At 44.5% G+C, this 20,598-nt stretch overlaps 1 protein-coding gene across 1 annotated transcript; it reads left to right on the top strand.

Moving 5' to 3' along the window:
* The first annotated feature begins 13,937 nt into the window (after positions 1 to 13,937).
* Positions 13,938 to 15,242, top strand: LOC142435705 (melanoma antigen preferentially expressed in tumors-like). The gene has a single exon (XM_075539893.1). It carries the CDS (start codon positions 13,938 to 13,940, stop codon positions 15,240 to 15,242), a length of 1,305 nt encoding a protein of 434 aa, XP_075396008.1.
* Positions 15,243 to 20,598: the final 5,356 nt, after the last annotated feature.

The raw sequence follows: 20,598 nt of genomic DNA, 5'->3' as shown, positions 1-20,598 counted from the left end.
TCAGAATATATGGATATAAAATTAATTTTTTCTAGATTTTTTTGTTTAATTCTGAAAATGCATATGGGAAAAGCACATTACACACAATTGCCTCGGATTTGGTTCTAGCACAGGCAAATTTTTGGTTGATTAACTTTTTGACAACCTGTGATGTACAGGCCATAGATCTGAAGGAATGATTGTGATTAATAGCATGAAAAGACATAAGTCCTTCTGTTAATGCTGATTTCTTTTCTTCGTCTCCATAAGTTGTTTTCCGAAAAAAACTCCTTTTTTTTGGAGGAAGATGCAGCAGTATTTAAATATCTTTTATGTTTCTGTGTCTCTAAGTGCTTTGAGATATTCTTCCCGCCATACGAAATAGAAAATTCACCATTACATTTCTCACATTTTACCATGCAATCGCTTTTGGTTTTTTTAATAAAAGGAAATTCACTTCTTAGATCATCATTGAATTTTCATCCTCTTGTTTTACTCATTATCTTAAAAATCTAAAAATAATAATTTAAAATTATACAATAAATTATTATATACATATTGCTTAAAAACACAGCAAGTAGGTACATAATTATATGAACATATTTTATTATTAGTTTATAAATTAAATTAATTCGATTGTTATAAAGTAACTATATTTAAAATTTAATTTTAATTTTAATTCTATATTTCTTTCTAAATAATAATACTAACTTGTATTATATTTTCTCTGAATTTGCTGTATCGTAATTCATAAGTGTCACTTTCAAGGCCGGCGCTAGACTTTGCCACCACTATAAAATATAAATAATACGAGTACTGTCTGCTAAATTCAAGAAAATTTATGTATTTATGAAATAAATAAATAAATAACTTACCTAAATTATCTGAATAGCTGATTTGTTGACATCACTTGTTTAACTAGCACTAGCACGCAGTACGGTGTGTGTCATCTGAGAGACAGTTACAAAATGTTTTCGTCGTTGCCAATGCCAAAAAATGCCATTGTTCATTAAGTTCAAACAATGGTTGTCTAATTCCAAAAATTGGGACTTTTAAAAAATGCCACAGGACGCGGAACAAATTGTTAAAAATCGGGACTGTCCCGCCAGAAGCGGGACGTCTAGTCACCTTAAAACTTGATGCAGATGTATGTATGTGCTGTGTTATATCTGGTCGGTTGACCTCCCTCTTGACACATCTTGAACTTGCTAAAGTTTAAATATTTTTATGCTGTTCCACGACAAAAAATGGTCTCTGCCACGTTTTAATATTGCTGGGGGCCTTTTCATTCTCCTAATAGAGAAGCTTAACCCTTGAAAAAGACGCTCACCACACTGCCTTTGCCCAGGTACTACCTCATTTCTGCAATGCACCCATCTCACCATCCGCTCACTCCCTTACTAAGGACCATGCCAGGCACTAGAAACCCTTTGCCCATTCTGCTTCTGCGACCTTGCTTACTACCATGACCATGCCCCCTTTTCTGTGAAGATAAAGTATGAAAAGCTACTCCCACCTGATATTCAGCGCTCAGATCTTTCGGATCCGAGTGGCCAACTAATAAATTTTCCCTCCTTCAAGTTCTCCAAGAGTGCTGTCTGGTCATTCCCTAGTTACGGTTTTGCTGTTACAACCCCCCCCCCCCCCCGCCCTTCCACAAGTGGAAGGCTGCCTGCAGGATTTTTTTTTTAATGTTCAGCAAAAAGACCTCTTTCTTGGGTCCAGTTTCTTAGGCAGGCAAACTGCTAGCTCAAAATTTAAAAAGCCAAGTACCTTCTTTTTTATTTCTTCAGTTTACAACCCTAGTGAGAAGCCTTTGAAAAGCAAATATACTCAACACTTATGCAATGGGTAGAGCTTATCTTTCCAAGTCTTTTTTAAAAACAGGCATTTCCTGCTAACCAATTTAACAGAGCCAATGTAATGGCTGTAATACAAACTCTCTGTATTCTTACTTCCTAATAATCATTTCGATCACCCATTTTATCAGTAACTATATGGCCAGATCACTGCCTGGCCGGATCATTGCCAGGCCGGCTTCCAGCAGCAAGTGACATTGAATCTCCCCCACCCATGGGGAGCTGACCAGAGCTGACGGAAACAACGAGCAGCAGGTGGCCTTGAATCTCCCACACACCTGTGCGGAGCTGACCAGAGCTGGCTATGTAACCTGTCAGCAGCTTTACAGGGTTTTTTTTCTTTTACTCACAGCATGTTTTGTGCACGGCACGTTTGGCTCAGTGCCCGCTTTGCTCTCGACCCTCCACTCTGCACCTGGCATGGCCCATTTGGCTCAGTGCCTGCTTTGTTCTTGCCCGCCGCTCTGCACCCGGCACGAATACACCTGGAACCAGGAAGACACCCTACATTCCAGAAACCCGGACATACCTGTCCATATATAAGCATCACCCCTGTAGCCTGCAGTGCGACTCCTCCGGCCCAGACACTGTGGACCGTGGGACTTTGCCCAGGCTGGGTCTTTCTCCCTAATAAAGCCTATTTGCTCTAATTCGACTGATTTGGTCTCTGGCGCCTCTCGGCTTCTTTACAGTAACAACAGACGAAAATCTAAGCTCTTCCTTTCACATGCAATATGACCTTATGCCTCTGACTGCATCTGCCAGGACCTAGCTTTCTGTCCACCCTTTTGACCAAGCAGCATGGCCTCAGAGAAGGTCAAGGGGAGATTTTGACCCCTGAGTTGCCACTCAACATTTGTCACATCTTCTCCATTTCAGGTAGGCATGACCAAAGACAGCTTCTAAGAATTAAAACATTCACTTTCTATGCCCTGTCCAGAAAACGACCCAGTAAACTGAGTGGCCAATAACTGACCTACAGCTGGTCAAAGAAGAAAAACTGCCCTATGGCAGAGGCTAGAGGAGCCCCCACTTGCCACTCCCACAAGGCCTGGACCTGATTGACAGGTTGGATACCATCCTTACAATTTTATAGACTCGCAAGTTGAGATAAAATTATGTAACTATCAGAAGCAACAAAGCCCTCATGGAAGAATCACACCAACCTGCCTGATCATGAGGTGCCGAAGGGATCAGTTATCAGGCATCAAAGACCAAAATTCACATCATTGTGTGCTCACCTCCCCAATACGATCACTGAACACAAATGGGTGCATAAGCTAATGTGGTAAAGCAAGCTGATGGTACCTGGTTATCAAAAGATATAGCATCCGGGGTCTTAAAGGCTTGAAGGTAAACAAACGACTATCTAGCTCAGAAGCAAGAAAGCCCACGTGGAAGAAGCACATCAGCCTGTGTGACCATGAGGTGTCAAAGGGATCATGTATCAGGCATCAAAGAACAAAAAATCATATCATTGTGAATGAGGAGGAGTGCAGAGTGGGGACCCAAAGCCAATTTGTAGGCAACTGGACATCTCCTTATGGAAGGGTCATGGGGAGGAGAAGAGCCAGTCAGGGTGCCGTGTAGCAACAATGAAATATAAAACTTTCCTTTAGTTCCTAAATGCTTCCTCCCCACCCACTAAGCTACTTCCTGAAATCGGGGAATGTCGAATAGTTTCTTTTTTGTTACAGCGACTCTGTGTATTTCTTTTCTTTTGACTCTGTGTATTCCTGATAGCTTAGCAATCATAGCTGTGTGCACACTTGTGTCTGTCTTGGGGTTTGTCAGTTTTATTTTGCTTTAAAATCTTCAGCAGGTTTCTTTCTTTTGTGTTGTGCTTGTGGGCTGGTTTCATGAGAGGGAGGGAGACAGACAAAGATAGATGGAGACACGCAGAGAGATTGACATCACAGAATTTTGGAAATGGGAGTGTCTAAGTCCAGGCAGGTTCCAAGCTCAAAGCACATACATTTTAACCTGTAGGATTCTTGTAACCTGTGTAACAGCAAGGGCTGGTGAAACATAGTTCATCAGGAAGCCTACAGTCCCGTGGCTGCAGAGATGAATGGGTCCAGATTTAGTGGGTCAGGCTTGCAGCTGCAGAGGTGAAGAATTCAGTTTGGCGGGACATCTGGCAGGCCACCGATCAGTCCCAGAATCAGCAAGGCGGATTCTGCAATATGCAATTGGCAATATGACTGATCCTTGGCAAAAGTCCCCCCACCCCCCAAAAAAGCAGAATTCAATGAGTCATGCATGGTGCAAGCCAATCAAAATGCAAGCAAGCGTTCTCCCAGTGTGTACTGATACTTAAAGCCATACAAATCCTGTGTCCTTGACAAGGGTGTGGAATCTCACTTAAATAGGAATGCCTTTGATTATATAGGGCAAAGTCATGTCAGGAGAAATTAGTGGGTGTTAAATGCCAAATGAATGACCATGAACGTTACAACTGTATCATAGGGATGTCCACACTGACAGAGTCCTTTCTGTCAATCTAATCCAATCCAAGATTTGATAGTTATAGTTTAATATATCCAATAATTGAGAAGGTTCTATGAAGATCGAGTACATGCTGGTTTATTATGAATGCAGAAAGAAGGATCGATGGCACTGTGGAAGAAATATTGGACTGCAAAAATCAACGGGCTGTCCAGACACGATTGGCTCCTCAGGAAAGAGAGGAAATTGCTTAATCTCATAAAGATTTCATCTTTGGGATGGTCAGGAGTCAGAAGTAACTGCATGGTATTGGGCCAGAAAGCATTCAGACCTTGAAGCTATAACTCTGTGGCTGATTGGGGCTATGTAGATTGGGGGAATGGAGACTAGATTTAGTGGTTGTCTTAAATAGGCCAGTGAGCAGGGTTATAAAATTAAATGGTACCTTCTTTAAATGGGGGAACGTTTTGTGTGAATGAGCCAGGCTTAAGTGATATTCTCCCCCGCACCCATGGTGTGGAAATGTTTTTGTTTATTGCCTTTTTTTAAATTAGGAGCTCCTACAATTTAAGTGATATTCTTGAAGTCTAGGTTATTTTTGCCAGGTCAATGAGTGAAGATTGTCACTGGGTGGGGTCATGGAACGATGCATCTAATGTCACCAGCTTTACTCAGGTCACATCCTGGCTGGAGGTACAGATTTCACCTCACAAGAGATAAAAGGGAAGCAAACTCAGAAGAGAGAGGAGCTCCTGTATCCAAAGAACAGGGGAGAACAAGAAGGACAGCATGTCCTTCCACATCAACAACTCTTCCCTCTGAATGTTCCCAACGCAAGGAAGGATTGGTGCCAAGACCTAGAGACAGCTTCAAACATGGTAGGACCCTAGAAGCCAAACGGAGCTATGGACTTTGAACAAGATCCAATTGGGAGACAAAGTTGTCTGATGCATTGCCACCCAACATTTGTATCTTTTCTTTAAAAAAATCATTTTATTGGGGGCTCATACAACTCTTATCACAATCCATCCATCCATCCATTGTGTCAAGCACATTTGCACATTTGTTGCCATCATCATTCTCAAACATTTGCATTCTTTCTTCCTTTTTAAAAAACATTTGCTTTCTTCTTGAGTCCTTGGTATCAGCTCCTCTTTTGTCCCCCTCTCTCCCCATCCCCCCTTATGAACCCTGATAATTTATAAATTATTATTTTGTCATATCGTACACTCTGTGATGTCACCCTTCACCCACTTTTCTGTTGTCCATCCCCCAGGGAGGAGGTTATATGTAGATCCTTGTAATCAGTAAAAGGTTCCACCTTTTACCCCACCCTCCCTGCACCCTCCCGGTATCGACACTCACACCACTGGTCCTGAAGGGATCATCTGTCCTACATTCCCTGTGTTTCCTGTTCCTATCTGTACCAGTTTACATCCTCTGGTCTAGCCAGATTTGTAAGGTAGAATTGCAATCATGATAGTCGGGGAGGAGGGGTGGGAGCAGAGGAAACATTTAGGAACTAGAGGAAAGTTGTATGTTTCATTGTTGCTACATTGCACCCTGACTATCTCATCTCCTTCCTGGGGCCCCTCCGTAAGAGGATGTCCAATTGCCTACAGATGAATTTTGGGTCCCCAATCTGGACTCCCCCTTATTCACAACGATTTGATTTTTTGTTCCTTGATGCCTGGTACCTGATCCTTTCGACACCTCATGATCACACAGGATGGTGTGCTTCTTCCATGTGGGCTTTGTTGCTTCTGAGGCTTGTTTACCCAACATTTGTATCTTGAGTCTGCTAATTTGTGTGGGAATAACTATTCAATGGTGAAATCCATTCCTAAATTGCATGTATTTCTTAGGTAGCATCCATGAATAACTCAGACAAACGTTCGTACTTTTGCGAAGACAAGAGGCATTCCATCATAGACTCATAAAATGTTACCTTGAATGTCTGAGGGGCTGGCCCCAATCCCAACTGCGTGGACACCTGCCCCTCCCCGCAGAAGAATTTATTTCAGAGGACAGCACTGAAGCTGCAGCTCCGGGAGAGGGACATGTCTGATCGGAGCACATGGGAGCAGATGAAGGGGGAGGAGGAGAGAACAGAACACATCCTGGCCCACCAGGCCTTGAGGATGATGTTCCCACTCAGAGGAACCAGTCCACAGAGAGGACCACATAGCTGGCCCCACTATGAGACAGGACATCCCTCACTGACCCGTAGCTCTACCGGAGACAACACTGGAGACACAGTGTGGGAACTGCGCCCCATCTGATCCCGCCGCACCGAGGCAAACCACTAAGGGGGTGCAAGAGAACAGCAAGGGAACGGAGCAGGGAAAGCTGAAGGTGGACTTGGTGCCCCAACAGACTGGACTGGAAAACACTCCTAAAGGCCAACAAACAGTCCTTGAACTAACTACAAGCCTTTCTTTCTTGTTGTGTTTCTTTTGTTTTCTTTGCCATTGGTTTGTTGTTGTTGTTTTGATGTGTATTGTTGCTTGGTCTTGCTCTGTCTTGTTTTTGTGCATGTTATTATCTCCGCAGGTCTGTCTAAGACAGGCTGGGTGAACAATCTGAAAGAGAAAACAACGGGAGCGACAGTTCTAGGGGGACATGGGAGAGGGGGAGGTGGGGGAAAGTTAGTGGTGTTAACAAACCCAGGGACAAGGGAAAACAAGTGATCCAAATTGGTGGTGAGGAGGGTGTAGGAAGCCTGGTAGGGCGTGACCAAGGATAATGTAACCAAGAGGAATTACTGAAACCCAAATGATGACTGAGCATGATAGTGGGACAAGAGGCAAGTCAAAAGAAGTAGAGGAAAGGGCTGGGAGGCAAAGGGCATTTTTAGATCTCTAAATAAAGTCATGTACATATATAAATATATTTATATATGAGGATGGGGAAATAGATCTATGTGCATATATTTATAGGTTTAGTATTAAGGTAGCAGAAGGACATTGAGCCTCCACTCAAGTACTCACTCAATGCAAGAATACTTTCTTCTATTCAATTGACATTGTATGATGCTCACCTTCCTGACACAATTGCTGAAAACAAAGCGGGTGAATAAGCAAATGTGAAGAAAGCTGATGGTGCCCGGCTATCAAAAGATATAGCGTCTGGGGTCTTAAAGTCTTGAAGGTAAACAAGTGGCCATCTAGCTCAGAAGCAACAAAGCCCACATGGAAGAAGCACACCAGCCTGTGCGATCACAAGATGTTTAAGGGATCAGGTATCAGACATCACCAGAATAAAATATCATATCATTGTGAATGATGGGGGCAGTGCAAAGTGGAGATCCAAAGCCCATTTGTAGATCATTGGACATCCCCTTATAGAAGGGTCTCAGGGAGGAGATGAGACAGTCAGGGTGCGATGTAGCAACGATGAAACATACAACTTTCCTCTAGTTCCTAAATGCTTCCTCCACCTCCGTCCCTCCTCCCCCACTATCATGATCCCAAATTCTATCTTACAAATCTGGCTAGACCAGAGGATGCACACTAGTACAGATAGGACCTGGAAACACAGGGAATCCAGGGTGGATGATCCCTTCAGGACCAGTGGTGAGAGTGTCGATTCCGGGAGGGTGGAGTGAGGGTGGCTTGGAAAGGGGAACCAATTACAAGGATCTACATATAACCTCCTCCCTGGGGGATGGACAACAGAAAAGTCGGTGAAGGGAGATGTCGGACAGTGTAAGATATGACAAAAAATTTATAAATTATCATGGGTTCATGAGGTAGGGGGAAGGGAGGGGAAAATGAGGAGCTGATGCCAGGGACTTAGATGGAGAACAAATCTTTTGAGACTCCTGAGGGCAACGAATGTACAAATGTGCTTTACACAATTGATGTATGTATGGGTTGTGATGAGTTGCATGAGCCCCTAATAAAATGATAAAAAAGAAAGTAAATGTCTAGAAAATAATGGAGGCAGCATATGTACAAATCTGCCTGATTCAATCGATGTAGGGACTGTGATAAGAGTTGTACGAACCCCCAATAAAATAATTTTTTAAAACTATTACCTTGAGTGGCTTTCAAAACAAAGAGGAGGGAAAGTAAATTTGAAACGGACTTGGAGTTGTTTATGACAAGTTGATGTCAAATGAACCAAATGGAATGTTAAAATGATTACTCTGCAGTTCTGAAATGATCTACTTTTTAGGGGTCTGGTGATGTAGAGGATAACACATAGGGTACGTAACTCAACAGCAAGAGGCTCAAGCCCTCCAGTTTAGGCTGAGGAGAAAGATGAGGCTGTAAGTGCCTGGATATATTTATCGTCTTAGAAGCCTCAGGAAGCAGGTGTGCTCTGTCCTACAGGCTCACTATGAGTAGTTTCCATGGTTATTGAATCGTCTTTAAAAAATCAACTATAGCCAGTCAGGGTGCAGTATAGCTCCGATGACTCTTACAACTTTCCTCTAGTTCTTCTTCTGTTTAAAAAAATCATTTCTATTAGGGGTTCATATAACTCTTATCACAATGAAAACATATATCAATTGTGTAAAGCACATTTGTACGTTCATTGCCCTCATCATTCTCAAAGCATTTGCTCTCCACCTAAGCCCCTGGCACCAGCTCCTCATTTCCCCCCTCCCTCACTGCTAGTCCCTCCCTCATGAACCTGTGATAATTTATAAATTATTAATTTGTCATATCTTGCACTGTCCGACGTCTCCCTTCACCCACTTTTCTGTTGTCCATCCCCCAGGGAGGAGGTCACATGTTGGTCCTTGTAATCAGTTCCCCCCTTTCCAACCCACCCTCCATCTAGCCTCCTGGTATCACCACTCACACCCCTGGTCCTGAAGGGATCATCCGCCCTGGATTCCCTGTTTCCAGGTCCTATCTGTACCAGTGTACATCCTCTGGTCTAGCCAGATTTGTAAGGTAGAATTGGGATCATGATAGAGGGGGAGGAGAGGTGAGAGTGGAGGAAGCATTTAGGAACTAGAGGAAAGTTGTATGTTTCATCGTTGCTACACTGCACCCTGACTGTCTCTTCTCCTCCCCGGGACTCTTCTGTAAGGGGATTTCCAGTGGTTTACAAATAGGCTTTGGGTCTCCACTCCCCACTCCCCCTCATTCATAATGTTATGAGTTTTGGTTCTGATGATGCCCGATACCTTGTCAAGTGAAGCCAGCCCCTAACACATCATTATGGGTCCAGTAGGTGCAATTGTACAGTGAAAATAAGTAAAGATCATAGTAGAGTTATAGAGAGCATGAGAGATAGAAGAGAAATATTGAAATAAATGGAGTCAGATGTGATTCATGATAGCATGCTCACCTCAGCTCCAATTGGTGGTCCACGTGGAGGGAGAGAGCGATCTTTAATGCTAGCCCAGGCTTTTTATCTTCTCTGGGGACATGCAAGCCCCCTAATTACAGGAGAGTAAAAACATCACAGAAAGGAGTTGTACTGTAGGTAATACAGTAATGAGAGAGGGTGGTCTAGGGACATGCATGCAATAGGGAGAGGAGGGATTGGGGGCATACATGTGACAAATGGGCGGATCCTAGATATAGGATGGCAACTTAACTTTGGATGTCACAGAGTCAATTTGGCCTGTTCCCTGACTCAACTGATAGAGATCATTATTGGTAGGGTGAGAATGCTTGGTCGCAGGCCTTAGGGAGAAATAGTTTATTGTCCCCAGTAGCAAGGAGCAGAGGCCTACCCTGTAGTCTGGTGACTAACTGCCCTCAGGGAGAATGTCTGTAAGCGTCTGACCTCCCCCTACAATACCTGATCCCTTCGATACCTTCCTCTAGTTCTTTAATGTTTTCTCACCACACACACACTATCATAATCCTAATTCTACCTTACAAATCTAGGTAGATCAAAGCATGTGCACTGGTACACATAAGAACTGAAAACACAGGGAATTCAGGACAGATAAACCCCTCAGGATCAATAAAGAGACTAGTGATAGCAGAAGGTTAAGGGGAAGGTGGGGGAACAATGGGAAAGTCAATTACAAGGATTTGTATGTAACTCCCTCCAAGGGGAACAGACAACAGAAAAGTGGGTGAAGGGACACATCGGACAGTGTAAGATATCACAAAATAATAATAATTTACAAATTATCAAGGGTTCATCAGGGAGGGGAAAATGAGGAGCTGATACCAAGGGTTCAAGTAGAAAGCAAATGTTTTGAGAATGATGATGGCAACAAATGTACAAATGTGCTTGACACAACGAATGTATATATGGATTGTGATAAGAGTTGTACGAGCCCCCCAGTAAAATGATTTAAAAAACCCAACTATATTTCTACTTATGTACTGGTTCCTCATGATGTGATAAAACAGACAAGACCACAAAACACAAAGTCACTGCTGTAGAGTCCATGCTGAATCGAAACTCCCCTGACGGGACAGGGCAGAACTGTCCCAGTGAGTTTCTGAGACTTTAACTCTTTAATGGAGTAAAATCCCATCTTTCTCTGGTGGAGACTCTGGTGGTTTCCAACTGTTGAGCTTGAAGTCAACAGAGCTCAATGCTTAACCCATTTAACACCAGGGGCACTTGTAATAAACTATTTACTGGTAAAAGGATCAAGGGTGGCAGGTAAAATCCGAATCCTTCAACATCGTTTTCAGCGAAGTGACATTCTAGAGATAGCTCTTCTAGCCATAGTTTTCCAGGGAGAAAGTAATGACATTCGCATACATGTTCCGAGTAAGGAAAGGTTGGCGGAATTATTGATAGAATTCGGTTGTAAGGGATGAAGAGGATTGATTGTGATCGTAAGAGCTTTGACCTCTGACATGGAGGTTGGTCAACTTTACCATCGTCATTCACTGACACCAAGTCCATTCCAGCTCAGCAACCACGTAGAACAAATGAACTACAAAAACAGCACTCCATCATGATGGAGCAATAAAGGTGTTCCCAGAGAAGGAGAAATGAAGGTAAAGCACAAAAAAACAAGATCACCACTCTAAAACACACTCAACGAAGTAACCTGGCCGAAAAATAAAAAACACATAAATCAGAAACCAGCAAACAAGACATTTCCTCATAAAAACCAACACACAGAGCGACACCCAAAGCAACCCTGCAATACAAAAAGAACAAAGACATTAAACAGCACACATACACTCTCAAACACAACATTCAGAAATATAAGGAAAAATGACACACACACACACACACACACACACACACACACACATATATATATAATCTGACTGAGAAACACACCAGTAGAGAGAGAAGTAGAGAGGTCAGGAAACAAAATCTATCAAATGCTATCTACAGAAAGACATGCGACAGACACAGACATGAACAGACTAAATATCAGCGGCTGGACAAAAGTAAATCAAGCATACAGCAACCAAATGAAAACAGGAGGAGTAAGATTAAGAGGGAGGTAGCTGATTACAATCAAGCAAGGAGACCTGGATCAGGGTGCTTCTCTGGACCTGCAGTCCCTGCCTGTTGAACCTGCTGGACTCAAGGTAAGGTTGATGCCCAGATACTCAGGGCTCTCCAAGGGAGGACAGGAGCACAGATGTTGCAAGGGACCAAGGATCTGACCCTGGAACAACAGGGAGAGATCCTGATGTCCTGGATTTGGCATTACCAACCTAAATAATAAAACAAATAGTTTTGGATTGCTTAACTCCCCCCTTGGTGATGCTTCTTTCAGAATCTCACTTGAGAATTGAGAGTGTGTGCTGGACCCTTCTCCCCAGATCAATCCTTCAAAGACACTCAGAGTGATTCAATAATCCCTACTGTGCTCTGGAAAGAGGCAGCTGAGGTGGCATTAGTCTGCTCACCACCAGGTCACATATTCAACCCATCAGTCAATCTGTGGGGCATGATGACGTCATCTACTCCTGGAAAGATGGGCAGTCCTTACAAGCACAAAGAGGGACTTCTACTCTTTTACATAAGTTTGCTCTAAGTTTGAAGAGACACGGTGGGTCTAAGTTTGCACAATGGAACATGAGATGCACAGATAAATTCTCTCAATCACAGTGGGTAAGGTGTGACTGAGAGTTTGTGTCAACACGGTCAGGATTCTCAGGGATTGCTTCATTTTGATGGCATCAGCTGGTTGATGAGATGTCAAGAAATGCCATCACTTGCAAGCTGAGACCTACTGTGGACAGCCAATGAGGGGGTAGAAAGCTTCCTTGTGGGTGTGGTCTCATCATTTAAAAGAGCTATCTGACATCTCTCTGTAGCTTTGTTCTGGACTTGGACCCTTCATCTGACCTGAAGGTTTGGGGACTTGGGACAGAATCATGACATCGTTCCTGCTTCTCTGGATGTTGTCAGTCTCAACACCCTTGAGAAAGAAGTCTGTCATTTGACCTGCCATCTTGGATTCATCACCCACTGGATCTACTCGATTACAGGTAAGAGTCCAAGACAGAAATATGAGCCTTGTCAGCCTCGGGAACTGACAGTTGAAATAGGGAGTAAGAAAAAAATTCTCTAAGTGGTTCTGAGGAATGAAGTGGGGAGGGAACTAGGGGTTCGATAACGGGGTTCCCATGTTGGCCTTCTTGGAAGCCTATGTGAAGTGAGTGTACTCGATATTGCATTTTGAATATATGGATGTGTTTGCTCTGTTCCATATAAGCAGGGTAAACAGATTAAGGTGTCCTTCTCACCCTCAATTTACACCTCAGAGCCTATTCAGTTTTCTCTACATCACAAGAGAGACAGTGGGTGTAAGGTTGTGCTTTGGGAAGTGAGCTACACAGATGAATATCGACATGGAAAAAACACATATTGCACAAATGAGAATCTGGGTGATTCAGCCTTTTCTGTAATCAATTATTTAATCCACTCTAATCTACTAACACACTCCTCAAAGTTTTCCATGTTCTCTCACGCACAGTGTGCACAGAGATGGCTGAGGGCTTGTGTCAACAGGGCAGGGTCTGGATTCTCAGGGGTTGGTCAGTTCTGATGGCATCAACCTGGTTGATCAGATTTCCAAAAAATGCCATCAATTCCATGATGAGAACTACTGCGATCAACCAGCGAGGCAGAAGACAGCATCTTTATGGGGGTGGTCATATGACTTAAAGGACTCTCTGAAAGCTAATGATCTTTGTTCTCTCCTAGCCCAGTCTTCGGACCTGTAAGGTTTTGGAACTTGGGACAGAATTTTGCCATCCTTCCTGCTTCTCTGGGAGTTGTCAGTCTCAACGTCCTTTGAGGAAGAAGCCTGTCATCTGACTTGTCCAGCTTGGATCCATCAGTCACTGGATATGTAGGGTAAGAGTCAGGTATGAAATCTGAGCCTTCTGAGTCCCTGCCAGTGTGAGTTGAAACAAATTATTTACATGAAAGCTCAGTACTTGTAAATGGTTCTGAAGCATATATGGGAGAGGGACCTGGTTGTCAGAGGGTTGGAGTCCACAGTGTGCCTCTCCTTGAGGTCTGAGCAGACCCGTGTTCCCATCCACAGGTCAGGATTCCTCTTGCAGCAGACTGATCACCATGAGCAGCAGGAACCCACCCAGGCTCCAGGACATGGCCATCCAGGGCGTGTTGCAGAATGAGGCCTCAGCCATCGCCGCTCTTGAGTGGCTGCCCACACAGTTCTTCCCTCCCTTGTTCATGGCAGCCGTTGCCAAGGGACACAGTGAGGTGGTGAAGGCCATGGTGCACTACTGGCCCTTCACACAGCTCCCACTTGGGGCTCTGTTGGAGGATTGTGTGTTTCAAGATCTCATCTTAAAGGCTGCACTCGATGGTCTTGACATCCTGCTTGCCCAGAATGCTCAGCCCAGGAGATGCAAACTGAAAGTGTTGGATTTACAGCTGCCCACTGGCACCAACTTCTGGAATGTGTGGGATGGAGCCCCATCTAATGACTCTGAGATGTCATCAGAAGAGCCTGAGGACACATCCCGCAGAATTCAGATGGAAAAAGGACCCCATTCCAGATCAGGAGGGAAGCAGCAGCCCTTGGCCTCCGTGGAGGTGCTCACAGACCTGTGGTTTGAGGAAGCCACCTTAGATGTACTGCTCACCTTCCTGATTGAAAGGGTCAAGCAGAAGAAGGCCCTGCCAATGCTGTGCTGTTGGAAGTTGCTGTTTCTTGAACCTCTCCCACAACTTCACATTCTTGGGGACATCCTGAAGATGGTGCAGCTGGACTCTGTCCAGGAGGTGGAAATTCATGGCAAATGGGACCTGCACAGCCTCAACTGGTTTGCTCCTTACTTGGCACAGATGGGTCACCTGCAGACCCTCTTTCTCTCTGGAGTCATCTTGGATTGCATGGAGTGCGGCAAAGACTGCAACGTGGAGCAACTCCTTGCCCAATTCACCTCTCAGCTCCTCAGTCTGCATCAGCTCCAGCACCTCTTCCTGGACTCTGCCTGCCTGCACAATGGCTGTCTCCACCAGCTGCTCAGATGCTTGCCATCTCCCTTGATGACACTCAGCCTGACTGATTGTGTGCTTTTGGATGAGGACTTGACTTACCTGTCTTTATGCCCCTGTACCAGCCGCCTAAGGACCCTGGCATTGTGTGGTCTATCCAGGCCTAGCTCCAGTTATGCATTCCTTCCGGGTCTGCTAGAGAGGGTCTCCGCCACCCTCCGGCACCTGAACTTAGCTGGCTGTGGCATCCAGGGTCCTGACGTCAGGGCCTTGCAGAATGCACTGGGCCGCTGCTCCCAGCTGATCACCTTGGTGTTATGTGGAAACCCCATGTCCTGGGATGTTCTGCAGGAGCTGCTGCAGCACACTCCCCCTCAGTGCAAGTTCTTGGAGCTCCCTGTCCCACTGCATTGCTACGTGGGCCCCCAAGGAACGCTGAACATGGGCACTCTCTTCCCTGTGATGGAGGAGTTGATGATGATCTTTATGCCCAATGGGGTTGATTCTGTGGAATTCTGTAACCAAAGAGGCAGTAACAGAACATGGCACTCCATCCTTATCCAAATGGACAGCTGATGCCATCATCTCCCCGCTATCTTCTCAGTCCAAAACGTTCATCTGTGGGTTCCCTTCCCCATTTGTAAAGCGTTCACATCTCCTATGCAGAAGGGATTTTTTTCTTGAGGTGCATGAGGATAAGGAATCTTCTCCGTGATAAACCCGCCTTTAGAGGTGAAGGTTTCAGGATGCATCGGATATCACCCTCACCCAAATCAACCCTCGTTTGCTTCACTTCTGCCCTGTACAAGACATTGAAAGAAAGATTCTGCCCAGTCACTGAGCCGCCGCCGAGGACTCAGCAGCCTCCCCGTGGAGCCCCCTCGCTTCCTGACGCTCCGTCCCCCCTGCCCACCTTCTCCAGCCGCCGCCTTCCGCAGGCCGTTTCCACCGAGGAAAAGGAATCGAATCGTATGTCCGCTATCCAGAACCTCCACTCTTTCGACCCCTTTGCTGATGCAAGTCAGGGTGATGACCTGCTGCCTGTGGGGACAGAGGGTTATATCCATATAAGAATTCAACAGCGCAACGGCAGGAAGACCCTGGCCACTGTCCAAGGGATCGCTGATGACTACGACAAAAAGAAGCTAGTGAAGGCATTTAAGAAGAAATTTGCCTGCAATGGTACTGTGATTGAGCATCCAGAATATGGAGAAGTGATTCAGCTCCAGGGTGACCAGCGCAAGAACATATGCCAGTTCCTTGTAGAGATTGGACTGGCTAAGGACGACCAGCTGAAGGTTCATGGGTTTTAAGTGCTTGTGGCTCACGGAAGCTTAAGTGAGGATTTCCTTGCAATGAGTAGAAAAATTCCCTCTGTCCCTTGTCACAAGTTTAAAACCTCACAGCTTGTATGATGTAACCATTTGGGGTCCACTTTTAACTTGGACTAGTGTAACTCCTTCATGCAATACACTGAAAAGAGCCATGCCGTCTAGTCTTGAAGTCCCTCATTGAAACAGGTCGAGCAGTAGGCGCCTGGCAGTGCCCAGTCTGAAACAAAACAATAGCATGTTTCAGCCAAGCGCAGAGCCCCGAGTTCTCAGATGTCGATGTCTGGACAGAAACTCCCCTGCCCTCACGAAATGGCATCCACCACCGGGACAGCCGGGCCCCCGTGGGAGGAAGGGATGAGGCGGCTGTGCCACTAGCGGGACGCTTTGGTAGCAAGAGAAAGGTCCCCTGGTGTTGCGGCCAACCAGACAAGGGGGTGGGCCTTTGGAGATCATAGGGCTTTTGGCTTTGCCACCAAGGTCTTGGTTCTTTTTGACCAGACATATCCTAGCAAGGGGGTGTCCAAAGATCATTAGCCTGTGAGGCCAATCTTTGATCCGCTTTAAACTTTCGACAAGGGAACACATTGCAAACGGACGTAGCTAGCTGGAGCGCTTGCAACTTCACAGCCACAGCTGCCTGATGCCACGTGAAGTAACAACTGGTCCCCCCCTTCAGTTTTCATGTGATGTGATGTATTTAAACTTATTTAAATAAAACTTGTTTGCTGATAAAAAAAAGAAAGAAAGATTCCAGCAGACTGCATGCTGACCCCCCTCAATAATAGATGGCAGGACGGCAGCATGTTTTTAGAATTGAAGTTTTGGCCTTGAACTTCTTCTCGATTCAGTGGAACCTGAATTCCATGACCTAGGAAACTCTCCAAGAAATTCAGGAACCCCACTTGATGAGAAAAGGCCAGTCCCTTTCCTTTCAACCAACTGAAACCGATTGTTAGAAACCATGCCTAAAATTCTGTACACTGCGTTCAAATAAACATCTCTCCGTAAAGCCATTCGCTGTGGTATTGATTCCTCTTGCAGGCTGAGTGAACATTAATTATTCATGACATGGTTTGTGGTTGCAACTCAGCAGAAATGGGCATCCACATTTGGGGGTACTGGTCTTCCTCTTTATCTCCTCCAATATTACCCCGTTCAAAGCTGGGCTTTGGCAAACTTCCCAAGTACCTGGATGCCTGGTTTCAGTAATGCTCCTAGGGGATACTTCAGTTATTTCCTGATGTCATTTGGGGAACCCTATTGCATCGTTGCATAGCACCTTATCCCAGGTGGGGCTTTGAAGGAAGTACTGGGCAGATAAGCACAAGATCTATAGAATAATCCCACCAGGTGCTCCACAGGGAAGGACGAATTTATCTGCTTCAAACATCATTTATGACCTCAGATATCAGAGATATTGGCTGCCTATGATGGACAGGGTGGCTGTTGCCAGTTTTTGTATCGATATACAAACCAGGAGATCAGGGTTTGAACATAAGTCTTCCTGTATTTCATAGGCTGAGTGCATACAGGGTGCAGTCGTCAGAGTGCACCTGGTGGCTGTACTCAACATCAACAGGGCATAAGGACGTCGGAGCTCGTCACCCCTGTATCTTGCTGCACTCACGGTTCCTGCAGCAGCTGACTGTCTTGTCTTTTGTGCATATCTCATCTACTTGCGGTGGGGCTTTCTCTATGTCTACTTGGATGGAACAGGCTTTTCTGTAGTTTGGTAGTGATATAATTATATATATATTTTAGAGCGCTATTTGTGTAACGACTTACATGTTGGACTGTGATCTAGAAGCTTGACAATTCAAAACCACACTTTTCTCCACCAGAGAAATATGGGATTGACTCTTTTCATGAAGACACTGGGAGAGATGAGAGTTCTCAGCACAATGAACCCTGGACAGATAAAACTTCACAAACAATCATGGGAGTAGGGATACCATGAGGGTAGGGGTGAGGTGTGGGCAAAAGTGGAGGAGAGGGGCAGCCGATCACAAGGATGGATGTGTAATCCACCCCACGTCTGGCGTAGATGAGCTACAGAAAAATGGGTGAAGGGAGAGAGCAGAGAGTGTAAGACAAGAAAGGAATAATAATTTAGAATTTATGATGGACCCACGAGGGTGGGAAAGTGGGGGAAGGTTGGGAAAAAAGAGGAGCTGATAGCAGGCGCTCAAGTACGATACAATGTTTTGAAAATGTGGCGGCAACATATGTACAAATGTGCTTGATACAATTGATTTATCAATTTTTATAAGATGTGTAAGAGCTCTCCCAATAAAATTATATATATATATAATTATATTACTGTATATATACAATCAAACACAGCTAGGCTGTAGGTCCCTTGGAGACTCACAGGGACAGTTCTACGGTGCCGAGTATAGTCTCTCTAAGACAACAATGTGTTTAAGGTAATGGAAATGATGCCCAGGAGGATGAGTGATAACGTTCTCTGACATAAAATGACAATGATTTTTCTAAGGTGAATCAGAGACATATATAAACTTCAGATGCATGAATGGTGAGTGAGTTTGCACTTAAATCTCGCTCCATTCTAAGAACAATCAGCTCTTTAGACAGCTTCCTGCTTGATACTCAAATTCCGCAAGAGAAGAGATCTCTGAAGATACAAGTGCAACAGCAAAGTCTAACGAAGGAACTAGTGGGTGCCTGCCTCTCAAAAGAACAATGTCAGGGTTTTTAAAGTTTATGTCCCAAGAAGCAAGCACCTAAGTCAGTGCCCGTTGGCTCTCCACACCTTCCCGTTCAATCCAGTGCTTGTCAATAATATAATCCCTTTCTAAATGATGGAATCGCATCGCAGCTTCAGTTGTGCACACCTGCTTTGTAGAAGACTAGAGCTGACAGGGGAAGCACACAGCCCATTTGCGCTGATCACAGGTGGATTACACTCCCCATGACTGCCCTCTGATCACCATGGAGGGATGTACACAGCCCTGTTATCTCACAGAGAACAGTGTGAATTCAATGATGGCTGACGTCACTGTTGTTCTGTGTCACTGAGTCACCTCTGACGCACAGGGACCCAATGCACGACCGAAGGAAAGACTGCACACTCCTGTTCCATCCTCACGACTGTTCGTATGTTTGAGGCCCTTGTTGCAGCCACCCCTTCAGTCCATAGCAGCGAGGGACTTCTTTAGTCTCTCTGTGCTTCTCCAGGGAATGATCCCTCCCCAAAACCTGTCCAAAGTATGTCAATTGAAGCCCCAACATCTAGGCCTGTGAGCAGCAATCTGGTCACATTTCTTTGAAGATAGAATTGATTGTCCTTTTGACACACCTGTGCTGATTACAAATCTTCCACTAATTCCATGTTGTGTTCCCAAACGTGTTTTCATCCATGTAAACGTTCAATGATGAAGTGTTTTGGAATGCCCCTTCTTCTCATCGCTATTGCTCATTGATTATGATGCACACAGTTTCTGTGTTGGAGGCAGCTGGACTCTATTGGTGCTGGGCCTTAACTTGCTCTTTTTGAGGATTTCTTCAAACTGGTGCAACAAGACTGTGTGCACAGTGTGCTGGTGTTTTGCAGCTGGAACGGCTCGGTCTGAATCACTTTGCTTCTTATTTGGACCAGACGGTTCGTGTGAGAAGTCTCAGAGTCTCTGGAAATATTATGGACACAACACATTTCCTGAGGGAGCAGGAGGTGAAATGTCAGGACACCAAATGTGGAATGGTGACACAGACTTTGCCCCAATGCCAACAGAGAGATAATGTCATCCCCTACAGAAGCGGTTCTCAACCTGTGGGGCGCGACCCCTGTGGGGGTCAAACAATCCTTTCACAGGGGTCGCCTCAGACCATCGGAAAACACATAAATATTTCACAATATATGATTACATATATTTGTGCTTAATCAGTATGCTTTAATTGTGTTTATTTATGTTCATTTTGTAACAATGAAAATACATCCCGACTGTCAGAGATTTACATTATAATTCATAACAGTAGCAAATTACAGTTAGGAAGTAACAAAGAAAATAATTTGACGGTTGGGAGTCAGTTCACCACAACGTGAGGAACTCTATTAAAGTGTGGTGACATCAGGAAGGTTGAGAACCACTGACCTGCAGGCAGTCTCATAAGTTTATCTTTCTACCAAGTGATAGTAGGAAGGAATGAATTTATGCTTGATGAATCCTTACATAGTTTGCAATTATTCCTTGTATAATGGGAGAAAGATTTTGTAATACGTTACCCTGCATCATAAGCTATAGGAAATAAGTTTTCATTTGTCAGCAAGAGTGTGCATATTCTTTCTGTGTTCCTGTGAAGGGGGAGTGGAGTGGTACCAATAGGCCCGGGAGCCTATGATATATAGCACTGGTTCTCAACCTTCCAAATGTCGCGATCCTTTAATACAGTTCCTTCTACTGTGATGACCTCCAACCATAAAATTATTTTTCATACTACTTCATAACGGTGATTTTGCTACTGTATGAATCAAATTGTAAATAACAGATATGCAGGTATTTCATTTTAAAAATGGAACATAATTAAAGGACAGTGATTAATCACAAAACAATACATAATAACACTTTGTGAAATATTTA

Source organism: Tenrec ecaudatus, chromosome Y, assembly GCF_050624435.1.
Source record: "Tenrec ecaudatus isolate mTenEca1 chromosome Y, mTenEca1.hap1, whole genome shotgun sequence".
NCBI lineage: Eukaryota > Metazoa > Chordata > Mammalia > Afrosoricida > Tenrecidae > Tenrec > Tenrec ecaudatus.
Note: the sequence above shows the minus strand (reverse complement) of the source record. Positions and strands in the feature narration are given on the sequence as shown.